This window comes from Odontesthes bonariensis, chromosome 11 (assembly GCF_027942865.1).
Source record: "Odontesthes bonariensis isolate fOdoBon6 chromosome 11, fOdoBon6.hap1, whole genome shotgun sequence".
In the NCBI taxonomy this organism is placed as follows: domain Eukaryota; kingdom Metazoa; phylum Chordata; class Actinopteri; order Atheriniformes; family Atherinopsidae; genus Odontesthes; species Odontesthes bonariensis.
In genome coordinates this window covers 14,991,790-15,011,494 of record NC_134516.1, presented here as the reverse complement: position 1 = coordinate 15,011,494, position 19,705 = coordinate 14,991,790, and the positions used below count along the sequence as shown (strand labels likewise).

General features: G+C 42.7%; 2 protein-coding genes and 2 long non-coding RNA genes across 4 annotated transcripts; 2 read left to right on the top strand and 2 right to left on the bottom strand.

The window, feature by feature from the left end:
* Positions 1-5,344: 5,344 nt before the first annotated feature.
* Positions 5,345-7,277, top strand: LOC142391683 (uncharacterized). The gene is made up of 3 exons (XR_012770600.1): positions 5,345-5,518; positions 5,617-5,771; positions 5,987-7,277. It is a non-coding gene; the product is annotated as an uncharacterized LOC142391683 (long non-coding RNA).
* Positions 5,901-10,862, bottom strand: LOC142391682 (uncharacterized). Its single transcript, XM_075477658.1, has 10 exons — positions 10,078-10,862; positions 9,187-9,424; positions 8,644-8,917; positions 8,379-8,556; positions 8,001-8,077; positions 7,716-7,896; positions 6,987-7,235; positions 6,692-6,863; positions 6,455-6,603; positions 5,901-6,308 (listed from the first exon to the last, which is right to left on the bottom strand). The coding sequence occupies exons 3-10, from the start codon at positions 8,857-8,859 to the stop codon at positions 6,130-6,132; spliced, it is 1,401 nt and encodes a 466-aa protein (XP_075333773.1). The 5' UTR covers positions 8,860-8,917; positions 9,187-9,424; positions 10,078-10,862; the 3' UTR covers positions 5,901-6,129.
* A 1,926-nt stretch (positions 10,863-12,788) lies between these two features.
* LOC142391681 (uncharacterized) lies at positions 12,789-14,721 on the top strand. The gene is made up of 3 exons (XR_012770599.1): positions 12,789-12,962; positions 13,061-13,215; positions 13,431-14,721. It is a non-coding gene; the product is annotated as an uncharacterized LOC142391681 (long non-coding RNA).
* Positions 13,345-18,306, bottom strand: LOC142391680 (uncharacterized). Its single transcript, XM_075477657.1, has 10 exons — positions 17,522-18,306; positions 16,631-16,868; positions 16,088-16,361; positions 15,823-16,000; positions 15,445-15,521; positions 15,160-15,340; positions 14,431-14,679; positions 14,136-14,307; positions 13,899-14,047; positions 13,345-13,752 (listed from the first exon to the last, which is right to left on the bottom strand). Exons 3-10 carry the CDS (start codon positions 16,301-16,303, stop codon positions 13,574-13,576), a joined length of 1,401 nt encoding a protein of 466 aa, XP_075333772.1. The 5' UTR covers positions 16,304-16,361; positions 16,631-16,868; positions 17,522-18,306; the 3' UTR covers positions 13,345-13,573.
* Between the last annotated feature and the right edge of the window lie 1,399 nt (positions 18,307-19,705).

The following is a 19,705-nucleotide window of genomic DNA, read 5'->3' as shown; positions in this document are numbered from 1 at the left end:
ACATAGTAAGATCAAGATTATACACAATTATTGGAGAAAAACGCAAAGATTGCCATTAACCAAGCACCTGGCTAGACTTTATGTACATTTGTTCTTTCCGTCTTCTGGAAAAAAAAAAATTGAAAGAAAAATAAGCACTGTAGAAAAAAAAGCATTGGGCCTTGACACTTTCCGGAGCGACACCGCGATACAAGCTCAGTACTCCGGGAACGAGATTTCTGCGAGCGAACGGTGTTGTGCATCACCAAGAGAGACTGCATCATCTCACCATCATCATCAACTTTATTATATAGCCTTTTAACACAGCTGTGGCTGAAACAAAGTGCTGTACAACACAAAATAAAACAAGGCTTAAAAAACAAGAACAATGTAAAAACAACAATAAACAAGAACAATGTAAAAACAACAATAAACAACAACAATATTAAAATAATAAAAACAACTAGAAAATTTCTGAAGAAATTTAGAAGGGGCCTGCCAAAGTGTGCATATCGCTCAACCAATCACGGCTGCTCAGGAATGGTTCGCAAGGCCTAAAGAAGAAGCATTCAAGCCTAAACGGCATCAAAGCCGTTTAAATTAAAAAATCTAAAGCGGCGAACTGTCCCTTTAAACAGGCAAACTGTCCCTTTAAAGCGGCAAACTGTCCCTTTAAAGAGGCGAACTGTCCCTTTAAAGCGGCAAACTGTCCCTTTAAAGAGGCAAACTGTCCCTTTAAAGAGGCGAACTGTCCCTTTTAAAGCGGCGAACATTCCCTTTTAAAGCGGCGAACTGTCCCTTTAAAGAGGCGAACTGTCCCTTTAAAGCGGCAAACTGTCCCTTTAAAGAGGCAAACTGTCCCTTTAAAGAGGCGAACTGTCCCTTTAAAGCGGCGAACATTCCCTTTTAAAGCGGCGAACTGTCCCTTTAAAGAGGCGAACTGTCCCTTTAAAGAGGCAAACTGTCCCTTTAAAGCGGCGAACTGTCCCTTTAAAGAGGCAAACTGTCCCTTTAAAGAGGCAAACTGTCCCTTTAAAGCACCAAACTGTCCCTTTAAAGCGGCGAACTGTCCCTTTAAAGAGGCAAACTGTCCCTTTAAAGAGGCAAACTGTCCCTTTAAAGCGGCGAACTGTCCCTTTAAAGCGGCGAACTGTCCCTTTAAAGAGGCGAACTGTCCCTTTAAAGCGGCAAACTGTCCCTTTAAAGAGGCGAACTGTCCCTTTAAAGAGGCGAACTGTCCCTTTAAAGCACCAAACTGTCCCTTTAAAGCGGCAAACTGTCCCTTTAAAGAGGCGAACTGTCCCTTTAAAGCGCCAAACTGTCCCTTTAAAGCGGCAAACTGTCCCTTTAAAGCGCCGAACTGTCCCTTTAAAGAGGCGAACTGTCCCTTTAAAGAGGCGAACTGTCCCTTTAAAGCACCAAACTGTCCCTTTAAAGCGGCGAACTGTCCCTTTAAAGCGGCGAACTGTCCCTTTAAAGCGGCAAACTGTCCCTTTAAAGAGGCGAACATTCCCTTTAAAGCGGCGAACATTCCCTTTTAAAGCGGCAAACTGTCCCTTTAAAGCGGCAAACTGTCCCTTTAAAGAGGTGAACATTCCCTTTTAAAGCGGCGAACTGTCCCTTTAAAGCGGCGAACATTCCCTTTAAAGCGGCGAACATTCCCTTTAAAGCGGCAAACTGTCCCTTTAAAGCGGCGAACATTCCCTTTAAAGCGGCGAACTGTCCCTTTAAAGCGGCGAACTGTCCCTTTAAAGCGGCGAACTGTCCCTTTAAAGAGGCGAACTGTCCCTTTAAAGAGGCGAACTGTCCCTTTAAAGCGGCGAACTGTCCCTTTAAAGCGGCAAACTGTCCCTTTAAAGAGGCGAACTATCCCTTTAAAGAGGCAAACTGTCCCTTTAAAGCGGCGAACATTCCCTTTTAAAGCGGCGAACTGTCCCTTTAAAGAGGCGAACTGTCCCTTTAAAGAGGCGAACTGTCCCTTTAAAGAGGCGAACTGTCCCTTTAAAGCGGCGAACATTCCCTTTTAAAGCGGCGAACTGTCCCTTTAAAGCGGCGAACTGTCCCTTTAAAGAGGCGAACTGTCCCTTTAAAGAGGCGAACTGTCCCTTTAAAGCGGCGAACTGTCCCTTTAAAGCGGCGAACTGTCCCTTTAAAGAGGCAAACTGTCCCTTTAAAGAGGCGAACTGTCCCTTCAAAGCGGCGAACTGTCCCTTTAAAGAGGCGAACTGTCCCTTTAAAGCGGCGAACATTCCCTTTTAAAGAGGCGAACTGTCCCTTTAACGAGGCGAACTGTCCCTTTAAAGCACCAAACTGTCCCTTTAAAGAGGCGAACTGTCCCTTTAAAGCGGCGAACATTCCCTTTTAAAGCGGCAAACTGTCCCTTTAAAGCGGCAAACTGTCCCTTTAAAGCGTCAAACTGTCCCTTTAAAGCGGCGAACATTCCCTTTTAAAGAGGCGAACTGTCCCTTTAAAGAGGCGAACTGTCCCTTTAAAGCACCAAACTGTCCCTTTAAAGAGGCGAACTGTCCCTTTAAAGCGGCGAACATTCCCTTTTAAAGCGGCAAACTGTCCCTTTTAAAGCGGCGAACTGTCCCTTTAAAGCGGCGAACATTCCCTTTAAACAGGCGAACTGTCCCTTTAAAGCGGCAAACTGTCCCTTTAAAGCGGCGAACATTCCCTTTAAAGCGGCAAACTGTCCCTTTAAAGCGGCAAACTGTCCCTTTAAAGCGGCGAACATTCCCTTTAAAGCGGCGAACTGTCCCTTTAAAGCGGCGAACTGTCCCTTTAAAGCGGCGAACTGTCCCTTTAAAGAGGCGAACTGTCCCTTTAAAGCGGCAAACTGTCCCTTTAAAGCGGCAAACTGTCCCTTTAAAGAGGCAAACTGTCCCTTTAAAGAGGCGAACTGTCCCTTTAAAGCGGCGAACTGTCCCTTTAAAGCGGCGAACTGTCCCTTTAAAGCGGCAAACTGTCCCTTTAAAGAGGCAAACTGTCCCTTTAAAGAGGCAAACTGTCCCTTTAAAGCGGCGAACATTCCCTTTTAAAGCGGCGAACTGTCCCTTTAAAGAGGCGAACTGTCCCTTTAAAGCGGCAAACTGTCCCTTTAAAGCGGCGAACTGTCCCTTTAAAGAGGCAAACTGTCCCTTTAAAGAGGCGAACTGTCCCTTCAAAGCAGCGAACTGTCCCTTTAAAGAGGCGAACTGTCCCTTTAAAGCGGCGAACATTCCCTTTTAAAGAGGCGAACTGTCCCTTTAAAGAGGCGAACTGTCCCTTTAAAGCACCAAACTGTCCCTTTAAAGAGGCGAACTGTCCCTTTAAAGCGGCGAACATTCCCTTTTAAAGCGGCAAACTGTCCCTTTAAAGCGGCAAACTGTCCCTTTAAAGCGGCAAACTGTCCCTTTAAAGCGGCGAACATTCCCTTTTAAAGAGGCGAACTGTCCCTTTAAAGAGGCGAACTGTCCCTTTAAAGCACCAAACTGTCCCTTTAAAGAGGCGAACTGTCCCTTTAAAGCGGCGAACATTCCCTTTTAAAGCGGCAAACTGTCCCTTTTAAAGTGGCGAACTGTCCCTTTAAAGCGGCGAACATTCCCTTTAAAGCGGCGAACATTCCCTTTAAAGCGGCGAACTGTCCCTTTAAAGCGGCGAACTGTCCCTTTAAAGCGGCAAACTGTCCCTTTAAAGAGGCAAACTGTCCCTTTAAAGAGGCAAACTGTCCCTTTAAAGCGGCGAACATTCCCTTTTAAAGCGGCGAACTGTCCCTTTAAAGAGGCGAACTGTCCCTTTAAAGAGGCGAACTGTCCCTTTAAAGCGGCGAACTGTCCCTTTAAAGCGGCGAACTGTCCCTTTAAAGAGGCAAACTGTCCCTTTAAAGAGGCGAACTGTCCCTTCAAAGCGGCGAACTGTCCCTTTAAAGAGGCGAACTGTCCCTTTAAAGCGGCGAACATTCCCTTTTAAAGAGGCGAACTGTCCCTTTAAAGAGGCGAACTGTCCCTTTAAAGCACCAAACTGTCCCTTTAAAGAGGCGAACTGTCCCTTTAAAGCGGCGAACATTCCCTTTTAAAGCGGCAAACTGTCCCTTTAAAGCGGCAAACTGTCCCTTTAAAGCGGCGAACATTCCCTTTTAAAGAGGCGAACTGTCCCTTTAAAGAGGCGAACTGTCCCTTTAAAGCACCAAACTGTCCCTTTAAAGAGGCGAACTGTCCCTTTAAAGCGGCGAACATTCCCTTTTAAAGCGGCAAACTGTCCCTTTTAAAGCGGCGAACTGTCCCTTTAAAGCGGCGAACATTCCCTTTAAACAGGCGAACTGTCCCTTTAAAGCGGCAAACTGTCCCTTTAAAGCGGCAAACTGTCCCTTTAAAGCGGCGAACATTCCCTTTAAAGCGGCGAACTGTCCCTTTAAAGCGGCGAACTGTCCCTTTAAAGCGGCGAACTGTCCCTTTAAAGAGGCGAACTGTCCCTTTAAAGCACCAAACTGTCCCTTTAAAGAGGCAAACTGTCCCTTTAAAGAGGCGAACTGTCCCTTTAAAGCGGCGAACTGTCCCTTTAAAGCGGCGAACTGTCCCTTTAAAGCGGCAAACTGTCCCTTTTAAAGAGGCAAACTGTCCCTTTAAAGAGGCAAACTGTCCCTTTAAAGCGGCGAACATTCCCTTTTAAAGCGGCGAACTGTCCCTTTAAAGAGGCGAACTGTCCCTTTAAAGAGGCGAACTGTCCCTTTAAAGAGGCGAACTGTCCCTTTAAAGATCCTATGACATGAAAATAAATGGAGGCTTTTATATATTTTTAGAGGCTTTAGTGGTCCCCTTATACTGTATTATACTGTATATAGGCAACATTCTGCCTTGGTGCAGAATTACAGCCAGTCCCAAAATGAGTTTTTCTTAGGATCCTCAGAATGAGCTGTTTAGGGCCTGCAGCTTTAAATGCAAATTAGGAGGAGAAAGACGGGGCAAAGCGGAGGGTGGGGGTGTGGCCTTACTTCCGCCCTTGGTACCATGCGCAAATGCGTTGTGAATCGCTATGGCACGTAGAACAGCAGTCGTTCAAGCTTTTCAATTTGACCCAGAGTCTGATCCAGATGGAGAAGAAGTTGAAGAAGTTGAAAATCAGCGACTACAGCAGGACGTCTCTGAATGGTTAGTTAAGTATTTCGCCGTTAATTTAGTTTGTTTTGCTTATGTGTTGTTACAGATATTATCATGTGGGCTTAGCTACCTATGCTGAAGTAGTTGTATGTCTAGTTATATCAGTAATCTTTGTCATAAAAAAGAGCTATGCAGCCTTCACATCCATGTAAATCATGTTGCACATTACTCATGATTTATTCCTGAAGATAAATGTTCACCGTATGAAAAATAACATTTGATTTACTCCAGAGCACATTTGATGTTTACTTACTCAACAGCCACAAGCTAGACACTAACAAGCCATTATACCTTTTTATGTTGTTTATATCCACCTACATTTTTTACATAGGTGCCATTGTGGAAAATGTGCAACTATGCCCACAGAAGTGGAGAATATTTGCTGCCTTGAGATACCACAGGTAACATTCTCACCACCTCACTGGAAAATAATTTGTCTCTTCTTTCGGCAACTAATTTTGCTAATAAATGTCACTTACCGTTTCTAATTCTAAAAAAGGTTACTACACGACTTCGGGAGGTCGAAGAACAGCTCCCATGCATGGTAGACCATCCTGGATTGGAGCCTGTCTGCCTAAATGTCTACTCACTTCAAAATGCCAGCCAAATATACAGAGCAGACTATGGTCCTCTACAGTTCAGAGAAATACACTGGTAAATTGTGCATTGTTAGATAAGTTAATAACAGAATTTTAGAGTTTTGACTTTGTATTCCAATAATTTATTTATTTTTGTACAGCGAGGGATGGGGTGGGGGGGGGGACACAAAACAGACCGAATATGATCCATTGGTGCATAGAATTATTTTTTCACACACACAATGATACATTCAGAATTTAATATCTAAAATTTCTGAATCAATTGTTCAGTCGCTACAGGTATCTGTCCTGTCGCAGTTTTGTGAGCTGGTGCTGGGGCTTCTTGGGACGCAGAATCCGGGTTGTAATTCCAGCCTGTGTGGTCCTGCGCATCCGCTCGGAGTTTCCTGATGAGGAAGGCCACTATGTTGGGTTTAAACGGCCCCCTGTTTGAACCTTGAAACAAAGCTGGCAATGACCTCCTCCTTGTCCGGCCTCTCATACTGCGCTGATAAGTTTTCTGGGACAGAGATGGCCAACAGCGCATCGTTGTATGGTGTCGGGTTAAAAAAGACTTCATCGAAGATTAGGTCCATCATGTCAGAAACATAACCTGTATCATAAAGCACAAGCAATATCTCCATTTAATTGGTTGAGTTTTGTTTTTACTGTGCATTTGTATGTAATCCATTTTTCTTCGAGAGAAATAAATGTTAAAATTCCAAACAATGTGTCATTTTAATTGATTTGAACCATTACCAAAGGTCGCCTTCGTCTTTACTGGTTTAGCTCTGCACTCTCCCTTCCGAGACTTTGGAAAGGAGAGTTTAAAGAGGGGTACACCTTCCTCCGTTTCGGCCTGTGGTCGATCCGCATTTTCATTGAAATGCATAGCAGCCAGGTAGAGTCTGGAAGTACAAGATAAAAATATTTGTTCATATTGACAGATATTTTAAACTAAAATTCCTAAAAGTATTGAGTAAAGATTTGTTTTACCTGCACAGCATTCCAATAAAGGGAAACACTACATTTTTTGGAGCAAAACGAAGGATGACTGCATGGAAAGCCTCCAAAGATGACGTTTGGTGGTGGGGGCTCAGTTTTTCCACATCCTTCAGCGTTCTTTTCTTTGTCAGCAGAGACTCCAACTTGTAGAAAGCTGGAGTTGCTGCAAACAATAACAAAATATCTTATTAGAAAACAATACAGTAACAAATATCACAGCAATGACCTCGTTGTTTGCTTGTCTGTTTGCTGTTTTAACATTTTGCCTGCATATTGGTTGAGATACCTGCTTGGAGCCATTTCTTTTTGTCCGTTGTTGTGCGGATTGCATGCTCACACTTGGGGTAAAGAGGATTCTCATGCGTGTGGATATCTTGCACATGGTTGAGGATCGCGTTCCACTTGGCAATTCTCTCTGGCCCTGAGGTTGAATTAGCTGCAGTCCAGTATATGTGGTTGTTGATGCTTTTCATCCACTTGTTCAGTTTCTCACAGTCTTTCATCTTACATAGGACTTCCAGTTTCTTTGAAATTCCTAAAATGAAAGCAAACAACATTCCACTTAGTAAAGAGTAAGAGTGACAACTATGCTGTAGCAATTCAAAAACAATTTCAAAGCATTTGATAATATTGACTCATAATGTCAGCATTTGACTGTCCAACATCACTGCTGTCAATTTTTCTGATGACACAGCAGTAGTTGACCTAATTTCTAAGAACAATGAGCAGGCTTACTTGAATGAGGTAGATAGACTTTCAAACTGTTGCCAAGACAACAACCTACTCCTATTGTTACCAAGACTAAGGAGATATATATAGATTTCAGGCAATATCAGCAGAAAGTCTACCAACCAGTCCAGATTAACGACTCTGAGGTGGAAAGAGTAGATCTTGGTGTTGATATTTCTGAACATCTGACTTTGACCAAACATGTTGATTCACTGGTGAACGCCAGCGTCTTTTCCACCTCAGATGCCATAAGTACTTTAGGTTACCTGAAAACCTGAATAGTTACCTTTTGCGAAGTGCCACACATCGTAGTACTGGGTGATGTTTCTCTCCCTGAGGAACTTTTGAACTTGAGGATGACGATCGGTGACAATGCAATCCAGTTTGACGTCACGCGACTCGAGCAAGGCCAGACTCCTCGTCAGGCCCTCTTTCTCCATATAGCAGCTACCACCAACCTCGTTGCTCTGTCACCACAGAAAAAAAACACATTAGTAGACAATGTATTATGGACCTTGATTTTTAAATTACAACAAATAACCCCTTTACAGAGTCAATTTCAACAACTCACCTGGACCAACTGAATGTCCACAACGGTGTTAGTTTGGAGATCCATCATGGTGTAACTCCCATATTTTGCAGAGTGACCTGTTAAAAATTGGGTTTAAATAATGACACTTGGAATCACTATTCAATACATATTATGTATTCTTATATTTAGGTGCAATTCATAACTTCACATAACAACACACTGCTTAGAGCCATCAGACCTGGTCCCTGGCTTTTGTGTGTCTCAGAGCCAGCACTATTACACTCTGATTGCTGGCCTTTGGCTACAGATAGTTGGAGCTAAAGACCTTGATAAAACCACCCCCTGCCTGCTGTCATTCCTTTGAACTTCAAACAATATCACTGTACAAAATACAATACTTCAGTCAAGTAACAATACCTGGAGAATCAGCCCTCATGTCACCACCGAGTATGACTTTTTCCTCCCGAGTAAGCCGCTGCAGATTCACATCCTGTGTGACTTTCCAGTGGTGAATAACTGCAGGTTCAATGAAGGCTCTGGCATGCCGGCGAAATGTTTCATACCGAAACAACTCCAGCTTCATTGCCTTGAAGACCTGGGTGTGGAGGGGAGAAATAATACATGTAATTTGATATAAATACAAGTATTTCAGTTACGGTATCTACAGTTGCACATACTTTACCTTTTCTATTTGTATGAAAGATGCACCACTCAGGTACACAGCGGCAGAAAGGTGCAGGTTTCCAGCTGGCGTGCTACCCAGGATAGGCTGGCTATTCCATTGTCTTCTAAATGTGCAGTGGGGACACCGCTGCTTCACAGGCAGGAATGTCCCCAGCCTTTGAGTCTTCACATCACATGCCCGTGTGCAGACCGGACATGCATTAAACAACTGCATGATGCAGTTCTCGTACACTATGTACTTCTTGATGTGTGTGGAAGTGGAGGACTCCTCTCTATATAAAACCACAAAGAAAGCAAAACACATTTTGAGTTGATCAGATTGAGCTTTCATCTGGACAGTACTTTAAACCAGCACACTCCTTGAAGCCGGATGAATAATCTGTATGCACATAAATAATCCTAAAAGTAATGCTATAAACAACAACAGTCTCGCTGAGACCAATCCTTCATGTTGGAATGCCATACAATTAAAAAAAAATTATGAAAGTTCTCACAATCCCTACATTTTCTTCACACTCACACACAGATAATGATAACTTACAGCCTCAGTGTAGAGTTTTCGGACGCTGTGACAGAGTCTGCAGGGTCATAAGTGGAATCCTGTCCCTTTGGGGTATCCACTAAAGAGCTTCCCTCCAATGCATCATCTTCCTGCTCCTCCTCAAGATCCAATCGAGGTCTTTTGGATGGTCTCTTTACTGGTGTTGATGACAGGAACAAAGGGTCTACATTGGACGTCCCAACACCAAAGTCTTTGCAGGAGACAGTTGCCTGGACACCTGCAACAAATATCACCATTGTACCGTCAGGATGTATGTTTGTTTGATATGTCAAGTCATTCATGTGTATGACATATGATGTATTCATACAGTGACAGCACTCTTCTAACCCAATTTCACATGTGGGACAATAAAGTTAATCTCATCTTATTGAAGGTGGCTAGAACATACCTTCACTTCTTTCTTTTTTTTACTTTATTGCCAATAACGTATAGGCAATACAAACAAACACACCACACAGAAACAGACAAATAATAATAATAACAATATTATACATAAAACACACATATACAAATAAAATTGAAAATTAAAATAAAAATACATTAGAAAAAAAAAGGTTCACCTTGATTGCAAGCTTATGTTACATTCGTCTTATACAATTATATGCTTAACCAATATAAAGAATGACAGGTGTCCATCTCCTAAGGAAAAGGGGTAATTTTAACTGTAGAATGGCAGTCATATTTTCCATCACTTGGACTTGATTACACCTCTGTCTCCATTGAGCCACTGTATGAGGCTCAGGCTGCATCCAACGCATTGTAATAATTTTTCTTGCGATCATTAGTAAGACATGCAAAATATAACACTGGTCTTTAGTAAAGTTTTGTTCTATTGTTTTCTCAAGCAAAATAAATACAGGGTCAAAATACCTTCACTTCTGATGTGGGCCTTCAAAGTCCTAAAGGATAGCTGTGTGGCTACAGTATGTGTTTCCAGTTGGTCTGTCTGGCAGGCAACATCCCTTGAGAGAGGCAGCTGAATAAAAGCACTTGATGTGCTGGCCTGTGTAGATACAACAAGGTCAAATTAGTACAAGTTATTACTTTGTATATCTTCCAAATGCAAGTTTGAAGACTTAGCCCTATGCTAATCGCGATTTTGACATTCTCAGCTGATTGCTCTGGTTTGCAAAGATGGACGTAGTGCTAGTCATTTTAATCAGGGGAAAGGCAGATATCGTGCGCGCCATAACACCAACAGCAGGACGGCTATCAAAACAACAAATAAGTACACAACACTGGCGTTACAGTAAATGAGGTGTCCACTCGCATACCTCATGCTATTTACTGTTACATTAGCGACAGTAGCTGCATTAGCTATTAGCTGCAGAGCTAACGATACTTTCAGGACACTTTCTTGTGGTAACAAGCTATTTAACTATACTGTACATACATAAAAGCAAGACAATTATAGAGCGTTAAATTACTTACTTGTCCGAGGTCTGTAGTTGGGCCAAAGAGAGTTGGTACTGATCCAGGGTTCATTTTAAGACGATCGGCAAGGCCAGCTCGGTATTGGCCCAAGTTTTGGAAACAATCCTCCGTGAAATGTTTGGCGCACACATACACAAATCTCTTCTGTTCTTTTGTCACTTTCCCAGAAAAAACAAAATCTGACCACTGGCTCTTTAGGGGTTCTGATGCAGGAGCTTTAAAAAGATTTTTTTAGATCCGTTGTACATCCATGTACAGAGCAAATGTTATGCTTTCGATCAGCCATGGTGTGTTAGATATCCTACGCAGAAAAATCAAGATGGCGTTGCGCAGACTTTCAACTGATTTTACAATGAGCTGGCCAAAGAGCTGTGGGCGGGGAAAGGCAGTTTATTGGCTCTGGGTGGAAACAACCTCCACGTCATAAGCGGGCACACGTCATAAGCGGCGGCTTTCTCGATCAGGCCTTCTGCATGGTCACATTTCCAAAGGCAGAGAATAATTTCCAGTGCATGGTTTAGGTCTATCGTCATTTTTAGACACTGGGGGACCGCAGGCAGGCTAGAGGAACTCATATTAATGTTAAACAACCTTAAAAAGTGAAAATTTCATGCCATGGGACCTTTAAAGCGGCGAACTGTCCCTTTAAAGCGGCGAACTGTCCCTTTAAAGAGGCAAACTGTCCCTTTAAAGCGGCGAACTGGCCCTTTAAAGCGGCGAACTGGCCCTTTAAAGCGGCGAACTGGCCCTTTAAAGCGGCGAACTGTCCCTTTAAAGCACCAAACTGTCCCTTTAAAGAGGCGAACTGTCCCTTTAAAGCGGCGAACATTCCCTTTTAAAGCGGCAAACTGTCCCTTTAAAGCGGCAAACTGTCCCTTTAAAGCGGCGAACATTCCCTTTTAAAGAGGCGAACTGTCCCTTTAAAGAGGCGAACTGTCCCTTTAAAGCACCAAACTGTCCCTTTAAAGAGGCGAACTGTCCCTTTAAAGCGGCGAACATTCCCTTTTAAAGCGGCAAACTGTCCCTTTTAAAGCGGCGAACTGTCCCTTTAAAGCGGCGAACATTCCCTTTAAACAGGCGAACTGTCCCTTTAAAGCGGCAAACTGTCCCTTTAAAGCGGCAAACTGTCCCTTTAAAGCGGCGAACATTCCCTTTAAAGCGGCGAACTGTCCCTTTAAAGCGGCGAACTGTCCCTTTAAAGCGGCGAACTGTCCCTTTAAAGAGGCGAACTGTCCCTTTAAAGCACCAAACTGTCCCTTTAAAGAGGCAAACTGTCCCTTTAAAGAGGCGAACTGTCCCTTTAAAGCGGCGAACTGTCCCTTTAAAGCGGCGAACTGTCCCTTTAAAGCGGCAAACTGTCCCTTTTAAAGAGGCAAACTGTCCCTTTAAAGAGGCAAACTGTCCCTTTAAAGCGGCGAACATTCCCTTTTAAAGCGGCGAACTGTCCCTTTAAAGAGGCGAACTGTCCCTTTAAAGAGGCGAACTGTCCCTTTAAAGAGGCGAACTGTCCCTTTAAAGATCCTATGACATGAAAATAAATGGAGGCTTTTATATATTTTTAGAGGCTTTAGTGGTCCCCTTATACTGTATTATACTGTATATAGGCAACATTCTGCCTTGGTGCAGAATTACAGCCAGTCCCAAAATGAGTTTTTCTTAGGATCCTCAGAATGAGCTGTTTAGGGCCTGCAGCTTTAAATGCAAATTAGGAGGAGAAAGACGGGGCAAAGCGGAGGGTGGGGGTGTGGCCTTACTTCCGCCCTTGGTACCATGCGCAAATGCGTTGTGAATCGCTATGGCACGTAGAACAGCAGTCGTTCAAGCTTTTCAATTTGACCCAGAGTCTGATCCAGATGGAGAAGAAGTTGAAGAAGTTGAAAATCAGCGACTACAGCAGGACGTCTCTGAATGGTTAGTTAAGTATTTCGCCGTTAATTTAGTTTGTTTTGCTTATGTGTTGTTACAGATATTATCATGTGGGCTTAGCTACCTATGCTGAAGTAGTTGTATGTCTAGTTATATCAGTAATCTTTGTCATAAAAAAGAGCTATGCAGCCTTCACATCCATGTAAATCATGTTGCACATTACTCATGATTTATTCCTGAAGATAAATGTTCACCGTATGAAAAATAACATTTGATTTACTCCAGAGCACATTTGATGTTTACTTACTCAACAGCCACAAGCTAGACACTAACAAGCCATTATACCTTTTTATGTTGTTTATATCCACCTACATTTTTTACATAGGTGCCATTGTGGAAAATGTGCAACTATGCCCACAGAAGTGGAGAATATTTGCTGCCTTGAGATACCACAGGTAACATTCTCACCACCTCACTGGAAAATAATTTGTCTCTTCTTTCGGCAACTAATTTTGCTAATAAATGTCACTTACCGTTTCTAATTCTAAAAAAGGTTACTACACGACTTCGGGAGGTCGAAGAACAGCTCCCATGCATGGTAGACCATCCTGGATTGGAGCCTGTCTGCCTAAATGTCTACTCACTTCAAAATGCCAGCCAAATATACAGAGCAGACTATGGTCCTCTACAGTTCAGAGAAATACACTGGTAAATTGTGCATTGTTAGATAAGTTAATAACAGAATTTTAGAGTTTTGACTTTGTATTCCAATAATTTATTTATTTTTGTACAGCGAGGGATGGGGTGGGGGGGGGGACACAAAACAGACCGAATATGATCCATTGGTGCATAGAATTATTTTTTCACACACACAATGATACATTCAGAATTTAATATCTAAAATTTCTGAATCAATTGTTCAGTCGCTACAGGTATCTGTCCTGTCGCAGTTTTGTGAGCTGGTGCTGGGGCTTCTTGGGACGCAGAATCCGGGTTGTAATTCCAGCCTGTGTGGTCCTGCGCATCCGCTCGGAGTTTCCTGATGAGGAAGGCCACTATGTTGGGTTTAAACGGCCCCCTGTTTGAACCTTGAAACAAAGCTGGCAATGACCTCCTCCTTGTCCGGCCTCTCATACTGCGCTGATAAGTTTTCTGGGACAGAGATGGCCAACAGCGCATCGTTGTATGGTGTCGGGTTAAAAAAGACTTCATCGAAGATTAGGTCCATCATGTCAGAAACATAACCTGTATCATAAAGCACAAGCAATATCTCCATTTAATTGGTTGAGTTTTGTTTTTACTGTGCATTTGTATGTAATCCATTTTTCTTCGAGAGAAATAAATGTTAAAATTCCAAACAATGTGTCATTTTAATTGATTTGAACCATTACCAAAGGTCGCCTTCGTCTTTACTGGTTTAGCTCTGCACTCTCCCTTCCGAGACTTTGGAAAGGAGAGTTTAAAGAGGGGTACACCTTCCTCCGTTTCGGCCTGTGGTCGATCCGCATTTTCATTGAAATGCATAGCAGCCAGGTAGAGTCTGGAAGTACAAGATAAAAATATTTGTTCATATTGACAGATATTTTAAACTAAAATTCCTAAAAGTATTGAGTAAAGATTTGTTTTACCTGCACAGCATTCCAATAAAGGGAAACACTACATTTTTTGGAGCAAAACGAAGGATGACTGCATGGAAAGCCTCCAAAGATGACGTTTGGTGGTGGGGGCTCAGTTTTTCCACATCCTTCAGCGTTCTTTTCTTTGTCAGCAGAGACTCCAACTTGTAGAAAGCTGGAGTTGCTGCAAACAATAACAAAATATCTTATTAGAAAACAATACAGTAACAAATATCACAGCAATGACCTCGTTGTTTGCTTGTCTGTTTGCTGTTTTAACATTTTGCCTGCATATTGGTTGAGATACCTGCTTGGAGCCATTTCTTTTTGTCCGTTGTTGTGCGGATTGCATGCTCACACTTGGGGTAAAGAGGATTCTCATGCGTGTGGATATCTTGCACATGGTTGAGGATCGCGTTCCACTTGGCAATTCTCTCTGGCCCTGAGGTTGAATTAGCTGCAGTCCAGTATATGTGGTTGTTGATGCTTTTCATCCACTTGTTCAGTTTCTCACAGTCTTTCATCTTACATAGGACTTCCAGTTTCTTTGAAATTCCTAAAATGAAAGCAAACAACATTCCACTTAGTAAAGAGTAAGAGTGACAACTATGCTGTAGCAATTCAAAAACAATTTCAAAGCATTTGATAATATTGACTCATAATGTCAGCATTTGACTGTCCAACATCACTGCTGTCAATTTTTCTGATGACACAGCAGTAGTTGACCTAATTTCTAAGAACAATGAGCAGGCTTACTTGAATGAGGTAGATAGACTTTCAAACTGTTGCCAAGACAACAACCTACTCCTATTGTTACCAAGACTAAGGAGATATATATAGATTTCAGGCAATATCAGCAGAAAGTCTACCAACCAGTCCAGATTAACGACTCTGAGGTGGAAAGAGTAGATCTTGGTGTTGATATTTCTGAACATCTGACTTTGACCAAACATGTTGATTCACTGGTGAACGCCAGCGTCTTTTCCACCTCAGATGCCATAAGTACTTTAGGTTACCTGAAAACCTGAATAGTTACCTTTTGCGAAGTGCCACACATCGTAGTACTGGGTGATGTTTCTCTCCCTGAGGAACTTTTGAACTTGAGGATGACGATCGGTGACAATGCAATCCAGTTTGACGTCACGCGACTCGAGCAAGGCCAGACTCCTCGTCAGGCCCTCTTTCTCCATATAGCAGCTACCACCAACCTCGTTGCTCTGTCACCACAGAAAAAAAACACATTAGTAGACAATGTATTATGGACCTTGATTTTTAAATTACAACAAATAACCCCTTTACAGAGTCAATTTCAACAACTCACCTGGACCAACTGAATGTCCACAACGGTGTTAGTTTGGAGATCCATCATGGTGTAACTCCCATATTTTGCAGAGTGACCTGTTAAAAATTGGGTTTAAATAATGACACTTGGAATCACTATTCAATACATATTATGTATTCTTATATTTAGGTGCAATTCATAACTTCACATAACAACACACTGCTTAGAGCCATCAGACCTGGTCCCTGGCTTTTGTGTGTCTCAGAGCCAGCACTATTACACTCTGATTGCTGGCCTTTGGCTACAGATAGTTGGAGCTAAAGACCTTGATAAAACCACCCCCTGCCTGCTGTCATTCCTTTGAACTTCAAACAATATCACTGTACAAAATACAATACTTCAGTCAAGTAACAATACCTGGAGAATCAGCCCTCATGTCACCACCGAGTATGACTTTTTCCTCCCGAGTAAGCCGCTGCAGATTCACATCCTGTGTGACTTTCCAGTGGTGAATAACTGCAGGTTCAATGAAGGCTCTGGCATGCCGGCGAAATGTTTCATACCGAAACAACTCCAGCTTCATTGCCTTGAAGACCTGGGTGTGGAGGGGAGAAATAATACATGTAATTTGATATAAATACAAGTATTTCAGTTACGGTATCTACAGTTGCACATACTTTACCTTTTCTATTTGTATGAAAGATGCACCACTCAGGTACACAGCGGCAGAAAGGTGCAGGTTTCCAGCTGGCGTGCTACCCAGGATAGGCTGGCTATTCCATTGTCTTCTAAATGTGCAGTGGGGACACCGCTGCTTCACAGGCAGGAATGTCCCCAGCCTTTGAGTCTTCACATCACATGCCCGTGTGCAGACCGGACATGCATTAAACAACTGCATGATGCAGTTCTCGTACACTATGTACTTCTTGATGTGTGTGGAAGTGGAGGACTCCTCTCTATATAAAACCACAAAGAAAGCAAAACACATTTTGAGTTGATCAGATTGAGCTTTCATCTGGACAGTACTTTAAACCAGCACACTCCTTGAAGCCGGATGAATAATCTGTATGCACATAAATAATCCTAAAAGTAATGCTATAAACAACAACAGTCTCGCTGAGACCAATCCTTCATGTTGGAATGCCATACAATTAAAAAAAAATTATGAAAGTTCTCACAATCCCTACATTTTCTTCACACTCACACACAGATAATGATAACTTACAGCCTCAGTGTAGAGTTTTCGGACGCTGTGACAGAGTCTGCAGGGTCATAAGTGGAATCCTGTCCCTTTGGGGTATCCACTAAAGAGCTTCCCTCCAATGCATCATCTTCCTGCTCCTCCTCAAGATCCAATCGAGGTCTTTTGGATGGTCTCTTTACTGGTGTTGATGACAGGAACAAAGGGTCTACATTGGACGTCCCAACACCAAAGTCTTTGCAGGAGACAGTTGCCTGGACACCTGCAACAAATATCACCATTGTACCGTCAGGATGTATGTTTGTTTGATATGTCAAGTCATTCATGTGTATGACATATGATGTATTCATACAGTGACAGCACTCTTCTAACCCAATTTCACATGTGGGACAATAAAGTTAATCTCATCTTATTGAAGGTGGCTAGAACATACCTTCACTTCTTTCTTTTTTTTACTTTATTGCCAATAACGTATAGGCAATACAAACAAACACACCACACAGAAACAGACAAATAATAATAATAACAATATTATACATAAAACACACATATACAAATAAAATTGAAAATTAAAATAAAAATACATTAGAAAAAAAAAGGTTCACCTTGATTGCAAGCTTATGTTACATTCGTCTTATACAATTATATGCTTAACCAATATAAAGAATGACAGGTGTCCATCTCCTAAGGAAAAGGGGTAATTTTAACTGTAGAATGGCAGTCATATTTTCCATCACTTGGACTTGATTACACCTCTGTCTCCATTGAGCCACTGTATGAGGCTCAGGCTGCATCCAACGCATTGTAATAATTTTTCTTGCGATCATTAGTAAGACATGCAAAATATAACACTGGTCTTTAGTAAAGTTTTGTTCTATTGTTTTCTCAAGCAAAATAAATACAGGGTCAAAATACCTTCACTTCTGATGTGGGCCTTCAAAGTCCTAAAGGATAGCTGTGTGGCTACAGTATGTGTTTCCAGTTGGTCTGTCTGGCAGGCAACATCCCTTGAGAGAGGCAGCTGAATAAAAGCACTTGATGTGCTGGCCTGTGTAGATACAACAAGGTCAAATTAGTACAAGTTATTACTTTGTATATCTTCCAAATGCAAGTTTGAAGACTTAGCCCTATGCTAATCGCGATTTTGACATTCTCAGCTGATTGCTCTGGTTTGCAAAGATGGACGTAGTGCTAGTCATTTTAATCAGGGGAAAGGCAGATATCGTGCGCGCCATAACACCAACAGCAGGACGGCTATCAAAACAACAAATAAGTACACAACACTGGCGTTACAGTAAATGAGGTGTCCACTCGCATACCTCATGCTATTTACTGTTACATTAGCGACAGTAGCTGCATTAGCTATTAGCTGCAGAGCTAACGATACTTTCAGGACACTTTCTTGTGGTAACAAGCTATTTAACTATACTGTACATACATAAAAGCAAGACAATTATAGAGCGTTAAATTACTTACTTGTCCGAGGTCTGTAGTTGGGCCAAAGAGAGTTGGTACTGATCCAGGGTTCATTTTAAGACGATCGGCAAGGCCAGCTCGGTATTGGCCCAAGTTTTGGAAACAATCCTCCGTGAAATGTTTGGCGCACACATACACAAATCTCTTCTGTTCTTTTGTCACTTTCCCAGAAAAAACAAAATCTGACCACTGGCTCTTTAGGGGTTCTGATGCAGGAGCTTTAAAAAGATTTTTTTAGATCCGTTGTACATCCATGTACAGAGCAAATGTTATGCTTTCGATCAGCCATGGTGTGTTAGATATCCTACGCAGAAAAATCAAGATGGCGTTGCGCAGACTTTCAACTGATTTTACAATGAGCTGGCCAAAGAGCTGTGGGCGGGGAAAGGCAGTTTATTGGCTCTGGGTGGAAACAACCTCCACGTCATAAGCGGGCACACGTCATAAGCGGCGGCTTTCTCGATCAGGCCTTCTGCATGGTCACATTTCCAAAGGCAGAGAATAATTTCCAGTGCATGGTTTAGGTCTATCGTCATTTTTAGACACTGGGGGACCGCAGGCAGGCTAGAGGAACTCATATTAATGTTAAACAACCTTAAAAAGTGAAAATTTCATGCCATGGGACCTTTAAAGCGGCGAACTGTCCCTTTAAAGCGGCGAACTGTCCCTTTAAAGAGGCAAACTGTCCCTTTAAAGCGGCGAACTGGCCCTTTAAAGCGGCGAACTGGCCCTTTAAAGCGGCGAACTGGCCCTTTAAAGCGGCGAACTGTCCCTTTAAAGAGGCGAACTGGCCCTTTAAAGCGGCGAACTCGCCCTGTAAAGCGGTTAATTGTGCTGTTGAAACTTCAAAGGACTGGTTGGACCACTAATAGCCTTGTTTCTATGGTAATTAATCTCCCTCATTTAACTGACAGTTAAAGCTGCGGTCGGCAACTTCTTTTTAGTCATATTAGCTTGAACTGTCATGGGATTCTGGAAGTAGAATATTAAATAGGCTGTTTAGAAAAAATAACGAAATCTGTAGCTCCCTCTGAAGCCTGTAATCGTGCCTGCAAAAACCGAGCGCTCCCGGCTGTTTTTAACCAATCAAGTTAGGGTGGAGGAATCCTACCTGTCAATCACAGCTTGTGCACACGCTGCTGAGCGTGAGTCTGCCCCAGCTTGTGTGCGCTCACACTGGTGTGAACTCACATGCACAACCTCGTCCACAGAGGGGGAGGGACCTGAAAGTTGTATCAGTTCGAATTTTCCGACTTTAGACTCGGAATTTTGAAAACCTGCCGACTGCAGCTTTAAGGCGCCCCAGCTGCTGCTACATTAATTATATGAGACTCAGGCTTCTCAGAGCCAAAAAACCTCTACGAACAGATGCTTCCCATTCGGAAACCGTTAGAGCTACGGAAAAAATTCTCGCAGAATGAGCGAGGGACGCCTTTGGACTTCAATATTCCTGCGTTTCAGATCTGTAGCACATTCACAGTGAAAGCACGGATGAGAGAAAGAAGGGCTGCAGGAGCTGCTGAGATTCTGAGAATTGGATGAATTAAAATGGGGATTTGAGGTCTTTGAGCCCCGACATCACTTTGCTCTGAGGGGCTCTGAGAGTGAACGGTCAGCCCTAGA

What these genes read in the sequence shown, in the direction of transcription:
- LOC142391680 (XM_075477657.1), bottom strand. Translation starts at nt 16,303, where the DNA reads ATGCAGTTGTTTAATGCATGTCCGGTCTGCACACGGGCATGTGATGTG. An exon ending in CATGAGGGCTGATTCTCCAG is followed by an intron (nt 15,522 to 15,822) that starts GTATTGTTACTT and finishes AATTTTTAACAG; the next exon opens with GTCACTCTGCAAAATATGGG. An exon ending in AAAGACGAAGGCGACCTTTG is followed by an intron (nt 13,753 to 13,898) that starts GTAATGGTTCAA and finishes TTTATGATACAG; the next exon opens with GTTATGTTTCTGACATGATG.
- LOC142391682 (XM_075477658.1), bottom strand. Translation starts at nt 8,859, where the DNA reads ATGCAGTTGTTTAATGCATGTCCGGTCTGCACACGGGCATGTGATGTG. An exon ending in CTTTCATACAAATAGAAAAG is followed by an intron (nt 8,557 to 8,643) that starts GTAAAGTATGTG and finishes CTCCACACCCAG; the next exon opens with GTCTTCAAGGCAATGAAGCT. An exon ending in TGGACATTCAGTTGGTCCAG is followed by an intron (nt 7,897 to 8,000) that starts GTGAGTTGTTGA and finishes CTGTGGTGACAG; the next exon opens with AGCAACGAGGTTGGTGGTAG.